This window comes from Chenopodium album, chromosome 17 (assembly GCF_948465745.1).
Source record: "Chenopodium album chromosome 17, dcCheAlbu1.1, whole genome shotgun sequence".
In the NCBI taxonomy this organism is placed as follows: domain Eukaryota; kingdom Viridiplantae; phylum Streptophyta; class Magnoliopsida; order Caryophyllales; family Amaranthaceae; genus Chenopodium; species Chenopodium album.
Window position 1 is genome coordinate 8,108,285 of NC_137850.1, and position 10,241 is coordinate 8,118,525.

Below are 10,241 nucleotides of genomic sequence, written 5' to 3' on the forward strand. Positions count from 1 at the left end.
ATTCTAATCCATAAAAGCATCATCCATACACAATAATCAAGATACAATTCCATACTAATCACAATCAATCATTAAATTAATTAACATAATCTTCATCCATTTCCCTAGAACAAAACCTAAGCTAACATGGTGAACAAAAACATGGAAAACAAGGTAAAATAATAATAAAAGCAAGAATCAAATAACTAAACTAATTAATCTACTCAAATCAACAAATAAATAAGCAAAAACAATAATAAATGAAAGCAATAAAGGTGAGAGAAAGTTAGGAAGACTCATTGAATTTATGAGAGAAAAAATCCACAAATTTGCTTATTCAAAATCCCAAAAACTCCATGAAAAATCCAAGCTTTCTCTCTCTAAACTAATCTAACCCTAAGAGAGAGAAAATAAAAGAGCTAAACTACTCTAATCTAATCTAGGGTGGAATTAAAAATGTTAAGTGAAAGTTGTTAGAGAATAACCCTAAAAGGGGTATTTATAATACAAGGACTAAAAATAAAATAAAAATAAAAGAGAAAATAAAATAGAAATTAAACTAAATAAAAAGAAAAATAAAAATAACAAAACTAAAAATAAAAAGAAAAAGAAAAATAAAAAGGAAACCATCACTGCCATCAGACCCACGAAATACCCCTTGTCTACTTCCTTCAATTCACTGCTTTGATTTCATCATCAACATCTCCACCATTCAACCGCCATTCACCATCATCAATCATCACCGTCGATCAACTTCAATCAACAACACCATCAACAGCATCTTCAAATCATGGCCGTTGGATTTTCATTAAAATCACGTGCAAAGCTCGTGATGTGGTTCAAATTGAACCCCGATCTACGCGCCCGCGAAGACACCGCGCATAGGTCGCGCAAAGCTACTGCCTACAATCTGTATTTCGACTCCAATTGTGCGCCTTCTGACAGGGCTGCGCGGCCGCGAATAGCTCCTATCGAATTGGGGATAAATTTGGGTAATTAATTGCCAATTGCGAGGCTGCAAATTCCGATTGATGGGCGATTGTTGCGAGGTGAGAACAGGGTGTGTGCGCGGTGGTGGCTGATGCTGCTGATTTGCGTGGTGAAGGGGGCAGCAATGGTGGAGTGCGTGGTTGTTGTTGATGTTGCTGTTGGCGTTGGTGGTGTGTGGGGTGAGATGCGTGGCTGCTCTGTTTGGTTGAAACAGGGGAGTTGCGAAGAGTGTGTGGGTGAGTGGTTTGGTGGTGATTGATGGTGGTTTTGGCGGTGGCTGGTGTATTAGTGTGATGGTGTGTTGCTGGTGTAGCTGTTGTTGTTGTTGTTGTGGATGATTGGAGTGTGGTGGTAAGGGAGCTTCGTGGGTGGTGTTTTGGGAGGCGCAGCAGGTGCTGCTGGCTGGTGGTTGTTGGGGCTGAGATTGCTGTTGCGTGATGTTGCTGTTGGTTTGTGGGGGCTGATTGGGAAACAGGGGAAGAGCAAGGGAGTTGGCAGCAGCTTGTGCCTCGGACCTTGGACCTCAGACCTTGAACCCGACGTTAAAACCCGAAACACCAAACTCGTCCTACAACGAAAACACGAGGGTATTAACAAAAGACAAAATAAAATAAAATAAAAATAAAATAAAATAAAATAAACTTAAAAATAAAATCAAAAGAAAATTAATAAAATAAAGTAAAACAAATATGAAAATAAAATAAAATAAGAAAATAAAAGAAACTAGGAACTTATTAAATAACAAGAACTAAAAACTTAAAATAAAATCAAAGAAAATAAGATAGTTTAAATAAATTAAGAAAATAAACTAAAAACTATTAAAAACTACTAAAATACTCGAAATAAAGATAAAAGACGAGAATAAGTAAATAAAAGAAATAAAGGACAAAAAGGGTTAAATTAATGGAAAAATAAGCCGAGAAACGACTCGATAAACACCCTAAAAGTGACATAAAAGTCTCTTATCATGAAGGTTTTGTGCTAATTTTTAAAATTTTTATTATTATTATTTATTTATTTATATTTTTTTAAAGTAGGTCCAATATAAAAATAGTTGGTCTATTAAAAAAAAAAATTAGTTCTTTCATGCATAGAACGAATTTATACCTATGATTTTGTCGGTAAAATAAATTGATGAAAAGAATGGCCCTTACAATCTTGCGTGTTAAGATGGAGAACAAGAAAGACAAAGATTTACAAAAAGAGAGAAAATAGTAAAGTAGTGGAGAGTTGGAGACTCACATTTACTCCTTTTATACACGTTGTTACTCGTTTTATGAAAACGAACAATACTATATATGCTTCCAAACCACTTTTTCACCCAATTTAAGGCATTTCTAAACTCAAGGTCCTATTATTTGTCTCACTTCGGGTCGGTTAGAGCTAACACTTAACATGTGGTGATGAAGTAAAACTCACTAATGCATTATTCTATCCTTAAATTCTCAAATATGAAAAGTCGAAAACTTAATAAAAGAAATGTTTGTATTCATTTGTTGATCCATATGATAGTATAAACCACATATACAAAGTTGGAAGAGATATCAAACGTGTACAAGCCCTCCTAAATGATAGTAAGAAGACATAATTCTTTCGATCGAGCTCAACACAGATCTAATTTTTTTTCTTATTAGATGATGTTGAGACTATTATATGAGCAATATCATTGTTAGATAAATAGCATATGTGTTAATAATTCTAGTATCTTTGTTGGACATTATAAACAAGAGATTTATAACGAACATTTAAATTGAAGATATATCAGTTACCCACTCAATAAATGGCAGGTGGACAATCCCTTAGCAGATTGAGCATATCATTGAAGATTTACGTTCCTTCTTAAATATAATCGAGAAACGATTTACGCAGCAGATTAGAGGACTAAGCTAAATTATTTAGTAATTGATAGTATGCATAATAAATATAATATAATATAGACGTTTAATTTGTAACAAATCTAGCCTGTATCGGTTCTTTCTTATGATATATTATGAATTCCCTTAGTGTTTTATTTAGTGTCACAAATTAAATGACTCTTCTAATCTAATCTTGCTTTGAACAACAAGCTTATGGACACCGATAATAGTCTGTATAGGAACATATAAAACATTGTGGATAATAAAAGCAATTCTATTCTTCCTATTATCATGTAGAAGGCGCTTTAGGTTTTCAATGGCAGAAGACGACAAATTAAGATGCTAGATTGTTATTAAACCGTCAATTTAAGATGATCTCCGATAGATTATGCTCATGAATGTCCCTTGTGAAGAGGGATTCTTAAAAAAATTTCCTTCTTACCTTGCAATAAAAATTACCGATACTTCGTACTTTATATCAAATAGATTCAATTATAGGTAAATTGACAAAAAAACCCTAACCTCCTATATCTCTTCTCTCTCCGAAAGTCTAGCCTCCTTTGTTAATTTTGAGGGGCTTTCATTGGATTTCATCGATGGAAAGCCTCAACTTTTTTTTTTTAATCTTTTTGATTCTTAAGTTATAATAATGTGTCCCTCGAAAGAAAGAGTTTATCTCCTTTGAAAGACTAGGTTTTTGCCGATTTATTTCGAAAGACAAAGGTTTTTCAAACTCTTTCAAAAGACAAAGTTATTTGTGTTTAATTTGGTATCCAGCTGTACGAGGCTATGACTAATTATTGCTAGAATTCGGGTTACAAAATTAACGCAAGAATTTTCATTCTCACAAAATTACAAAGCGACGACGGATCCACTCAAAAAGTTGTATGAGACAACGAATCGAGAATTGTTATATTTACGTATTTGAATTTTTAGCCTTTCATTGATTAATTCTTGTTTGATTTTGCTAAATTCGTTCATTAAGTATGTCGGATGACTTTAATTAATTAAATTTAGTCTCATGGGATTTCTTAAAAAAAAAACAAAAAAAAAAAAAAAAAAAAAAAGTAAATTGACTTCAATACACATATGCTTGGTTTTTAAACCTCATAACATAACTTTGGTTGAGCCGAGACGAGCCGAGCCGAGCCTACCTCCTGATTTGGGGTTCCTTCTGCAATTACAATTCTCCCTTACGATTTGACACTCCTTTCTTTCTTCACTGCTCGAAGACAGAGAGAGATGAGCAGCGGAAAGAGATTTGAGAAGACTTTCTCAAGGAAGAAGAAGGAAACCAAGAACAACAACAACAATGGTGGAAAGACAGAGGATGAAGAAGAAGAACTGTTAATTTCACAACTCAAATCATCATCTCAACAACAAAATGGAAAACCCAAGAGTAGCAATGGCACCAAATCCGCCATTGCTGTCAACAAGAAGAAAACTTCTCCCACAACAACCCAGAATAATAAGAAGAAGAAAGAAGAGAAGAAGGTGAAGATTGAGAATGAAGGGAAGGATCAAACCCAGAAGCAGAAAAGGAAGGCGGAGAATGGGGGAGGAGAGAGAAAGGTGGAGGATGTGAAGAAGGAGAAGAAGCCGAAGACGGCGACAATGGCGAAAAATCAGAGGAAGGGAAAGGAGGAGGAGAAGGAAGAGAATTCTGAGTGTGTTTTTCCGATGAATCGAATTGTTCGGATTGTTAAGAGTGAGGGTGTTTCTTCTGATTCCAAGATTAGTGGTGAAGCTGTTTTTCTTATCAACAAAGCTGCTGTAATTTCTCTCTCCTCTTTTTCCTATATTCTATTGATTTTTGAATTGAATTTTTGGTTGAATTTGATTGATTTTGAAGTGGGTTTTGCTTAATTTGTTTTAATTTTTCTGGGTTTGTGTTTAATTGAAATAATTCTGAATTTTGTGTATGTCTGCTTGCAATTGCTGCAATTTGTTAACTCAATACTGTTAGGGTTTGCTCTGTGTTGGACTAGTTGATTGAGAATTAGTTGGTGTAAAATTATTGATTATTTAGTGATATGTATTAATTGGATTAGGGAAAGGTTTGGGATCATGGTAGGTAATTGAAGAATTGTAGTTTCAACTAAGATTATTGGGGGTTGGAGAGATTACAGCAAAATCGTACAAGAAGTGGCCTTTGGCGTCGGTTAAGAAGTGAATGTTATGCATAATGTTGCTGTGTGAGGGAGTGGATGAGGTTATTGGTTTGGAGAAGAAAAGGCAATAGTTGGGCACCAATTTGTGAGTGTATATGCAAGGATTTTAAGTAAAATTCTACAATATGAATTGGTTGGTTATATTTTAACAATAGTAGTTTGTGGAGCCTCAAAATTGCTGTCAAGTGGAGTCTAATTAAGGTTGTAAATGGTTGGTTGGAACTCGGAAGATGTATAATTGTAGCCTTTTCGTATTTTTGATGATGGTGTATTGGGGCTTTAGGATGCTCAACATGCAAGTGTGGAGGTCTGAAGTTGTATTCACCGTACTGTTGGATAATGAGGTAGACAGAGATAGAGGGGGAAGGAGACAGAAAGGTGAATATTAGTTGGCTGAGAACATCAGGCTGCAGTTAAGAAGGGTAGTAGAGCTGATTTGAAGATGTGATCGGTTAGGTTGACAATGATGGGTACATATTGAGGAATGATGATAATTAATTAGTATGGTATCGAACTATCGAATAAGCAGGTTACATGAGTAAACATAAGAAATTGGATTTCTGAATTCGGGAAAACTTCTTGTGATACATGATATCATATTAGCTGGATTTGTTGTTTCTCTGAGTATTAAGATTCAAATTTAGAAATTTGGATTCTAGACCTATCAGTCCAATATGTACAGGAAAAGAGAACTTTCACATTTCAAGTTCAAATAAATTGTTATGACTAGTGGGTGGTATGCATCGATTCTATACCTTCTATGTATACAGGGAAAGTGAACTGTCACTTTTAAAGTTCATAAATATCGTTATGACTAGTGGGTGGTATGCATGTCATAGTTTTATGGATGCTTCAGTGTACACTTTCTCTTTTTCTCCTGACACGATTTTCTTAGAATGAGAGAAATAGAAGGGTGATGACTAACTTGAAATTCATTGGCTGATGTTAGACATTCTAACAATAATATTTCAGCAATAACTCATTAACTCCTAATATATGGAACACGATTCTACCTTTTTATAATCTGGTGGCTTGTTATATTGCCCTTGTGAGTTTTGAATGTTTTGACATCTCAGATCTCTAACTTCTAAGTCCTCACATTTATAATCTTTAGTCTTATTTTTGCCAAGAAACAATTGTGGACTGTAGAGTATTGTTCACTAAAAGGATTTGGAAATGAAGAAATATAATACCAAACAAAAAAGGGAAAAACCGTAAACTGAGATAGTGTAAGAATTGCTAACGCTTTTGACTTATATAAGAAATTTTTTTTTATATAATTTTTTTCCCAGGTTCATGGTTTGGCAAGACAGAAAATGGAGAAGTTGTCACAATTATTATTGTTTGGAACAAGTATATAACAGCTTAATACTTAAGTTTGTTATATTTCTGTTCTTAATGCTTATCTTTGTTTCCGTTGTTGGTTGCAGGAAAAGTTTATTGAACTATTCTCAAAAGATGCATATGACTTTGCTGTTGAAGATCGTAAGAGCTTCGTTGGCTACAAGCACCTTGGTAAGATCTCTTTGCTACAATCAGTTGTCACTTTTGTTGAGTACTCAGTTGTAGCTATTATTAAGAAGCTACAATATAGGTAGTGTAGCAAGATACAAAGTATCTTTTTGCCACTAGCAGTGGAACATAGGAAGGTGCTATTAAGATAAGGTTTATTGATTCTTGAAAAGCCTTAACTAAAAGCAATATCATTGTTAGTACAATGTACGCAGATATTGTGTAACTACCTGATAATAATGAGATATATGAAGAAAGTTTCTGCAATGAGGTCTACTGATCCATGAGAGCCAGCAATAACTCTAAGCTTTTGAAAGCTGATCTAAGGCTGAATGAGAGCAGCTTTCAGATGTTGATTAATCTTAGGCTGCATGTCAACAGCAAAAGATGATCGTTGTGTTGTAATTCGGATTTTATTTATTTATTTTCCTAAATAATGTAAGCCCTAAGGTCATACTCAAAATTTGACAATCTTCTGCAAACTGATTATTGTTAATTAACATCTGCACTAGTCCTCATAAAAGTGACTGCTGTAATTTCCTACATAAATGGACCAGGCATACTAGAAAACAAAAGAAGAATAGATAGATCATAGAATATTTAGCCTTTATGCTGTTAACAATAAGTGAAAATTGAGATATAAAGATGACTTGAGTGGGGGAAGGATGATGATGTGGAAAATGTAAGTAGTCCTAACTCCTAAGCATTTTGCATGACTATGGAAGCAGCACTTGTCATTATGCTGCTGACATTTAATTTTGGTAGTGGACTCTGGCTTAAAGTTTGGATATTTTAGTGACTTGCCTTGCACCTGCCTGTTGCTTTGTGTTAATTTGAGTTTCTTTATTGCATGGAGAAAGTCTTAAAGTTGTTTCTGTCTTTTTCAGCCTCTGTTGTCTGTAAAGAGAAGAGGCTCGACTTCCTTTCAGGTACTCCCAACCCTTATTCTTCACTTTTGCCAATTTTGGTCCTTGAATACAAATATTTGATTCTTCATTTAGCCTTTCGATGAATATTTTGACCACTTGATACATTCTGTGGTACTTAAAAATGTTGCTTTATTGTTTTTAACCAGATTTTGTTCCTGAGAAAATAACTGCTGAGAAGGCCTTGGCTGAAAGAAAGCCTGCAGAGACCCTACCTGACTAGCAAAGACGTATTGCAATTTTTCTTTTTTATTTTACATTTGTCTATAGTACCTAACCAGGCAGGAGGGAGGGGATGGAATAGGATTATATGTGTCACGTCATCCTGAAGAAATGGATTCAGGTTTGCATCCTGCTCAGCCAAATTTTGAAAGACGTCCATGCTGTAGTTTTTGTGCGGGGAGACTTGCATCTTTACAGAGGGATGTATTTAGGTTAATATGTTTCAATCTGGAAAGATCAGCCTTCTGTGATGGTATTGTTTACTTTGTATCATCTGCGCGTTGTAGAACTTCAGTTACATTGGACTTGGCAAAGGATTACTTTCATGTAGTAGCTCAGGTGCATAGTGTTTATTCAGAGAAGTCTACAATAACATCATTAAACTAGAAAACTGAAGAAACACTGTAAATAAGATGCTAATTGCAGTTGTTCCTAATACAGCATGCTGACATGGATAACTCAGTACTCAAATTGAGTCAACAAGCTTTGTTGCTTGTAGAAGATCTCTACACTGAGGTACTGAGTTTGGCTTGAGGCTTGCCCGGTAGCATCAATTGCTAATGTATTTTGCAGTCGATTTTAAGAACACCAAGAGTCTATAGGCTATACAACCTCTTTAAAAAAAAATTGAGTTAGAGCGTGTCTATTTTGAAGCCTAATCCATTTTATAAAGAGCCCATGTCTGATTAACCATCTTACTTAATTTGATTAGAACACTTGAACCAAAAGTAGGGGTGTTTAATTGTTTACTATATGGTCAATAAACCCAAACAAAACCTTTTTTTTGGCGGTTGGTTTGAAAAATATGGGAGAGATGATGCACATAAACTAGGTCAATATAAACTTCCAATAAAAAGCTTAACACATTAACTTAAGCTAAAAAAAAAAAAAAAAACAGAGGGAAAAACAGGAGGGTAGAAATTTTAAGTTGGCACTAATTTTAACGGACTTCTTTCACTCCTTCCTTTTTTGGCGCTCAAAATTTATTGTGTTACTAAACAATTATATTATGATACTAATAAACAAAATTTGTTACTATGAATAATCAGAGTCATTAATGAAGAGAGAGGTTTTTTTTTGTAAGAATTGAATAATATATCATTTGATAATGTTTCTTAAATTACAAATCAATAAATTATTATTAAGACACCAACGAAATTCTTTTTTTAATGCTTTTTCTAAAGACATTCATATAGATATATTTTCGAAAATGTTAAATAGTTAGACAATTTTAACCTTATTATAGTTTTGTATTCTACCTTTATTTTTTTACTCACGATTTCAATAAACATTTTTTTGTTATAAAAAATGAATATAACTTTAAAATAAAGCAACAGAATATAAAAATAACATGTCAAAGGATTACAATAAAATATTAGATCGATGGTTCGTTACAATAAAATTATTGTAGGGATATAATTAGACTAGCAATTCGGGACATCATCCGGGCCACACACTAGTTACTGATTATAATAAGGCTAGAGCTGTCAAAAGCTGACCTGACCCGAAATAACGACCCGAATTCGATTATTAACCGACCCATCTAAACCCGAAAAGTTGGTGACCCTAACCTGACCAGAAACCAACCCTAGACCCGATTTTACCCGAGTATGTGAGACCCAAACCCGAACATGAATCGACCTGGAGATGACCCCGACCCGAATGTAACCCGTAAATTATTGACCTGAACTGAACCCGACTTGAACCGAAATTGACCCAAACCCGTTTTAACCCGTCAAAACCCGAATTTAACCCGACTTGTTACTAACCCTACCCGAATTCAACCCGACCCGTTCCTGACCCGACCTTAATTTAACCCGACCTATTACAAACCCGACTTGTTATTGACCTGACCCAAATTCAACCCAACTTGTTATTGACCCGACCTGAATTTTACTCGACCTATTACTAACCCGACCCAAAATTCAACCCGATCTGTTACTAACCCGACTCGAAATCAACACGACTTGTTATTGACCCTACCTAAATTCAACCCAAATTGTTCCTGACCCGATTTCAAATCACCTTAAATGCAATTTAGACCACCTTATTATTGTTGATCAAAGCATTTTGTCTAGGGAGACCAAGTCGGTCCAGACGAGCAAAAGAAAGGAGCATCATCCCCAAATTTAAGAGTTAAATATATAGTATAGATTTGTTGTATAGTCAAAGGAGATAATTATCTTCCTAAATTATAGACTATAGTTCCCTAGTATGTTTCCATATATATTATAGTCAAAGGAAATAATTAGCTTGATAAAAATTATAATTATCTATTTATAGTTAGTTGAACCCGAATATAACCCGACTTGGAAATGACCCGACCTGATTGTAACCTGCAAATTATTGACATGAACATGACCCGCCTTGAACCCGAGAATGACCCGACTTGGAAATGACCCAACATGATTATAACCCGCAAATTATTTACTTGAACCGAACCCGATTTGAACCCGAGAATGATTCGACTTGAAAATGGCTCGACCTGATTATAACTCGCAAATTATTGACTTAAACCGAACCAGACTCAAATCCGAGAATGACCCGACCTGATTCCAACATGCAAATTATTGACTTGAAACGAA

The 10,241-nt window shown here is 34.7% G+C and overlaps 1 protein-coding gene across 1 annotated transcript; it reads left to right on the forward strand.

Annotated features, from left to right (window-relative positions):
• The first annotated feature begins 3,957 nt into the window (after nt 1–3,957).
• Nucleotides 3,958–8,047, forward strand: LOC145587544 (uncharacterized). The gene is made up of 4 exons (XM_081644277.1): nt 3,958–4,598; nt 6,427–6,511; nt 7,396–7,437; nt 7,584–8,047. Exons 1-4 carry the CDS (start codon nt 4,068–4,070, stop codon nt 7,655–7,657), a joined length of 732 nt encoding a protein of 243 aa, XP_081500403.1. The 5' UTR covers nt 3,958–4,067; the 3' UTR covers nt 7,658–8,047.
• The last annotated feature ends 2,194 nt before the right edge of the window (nt 8,048–10,241 follow it).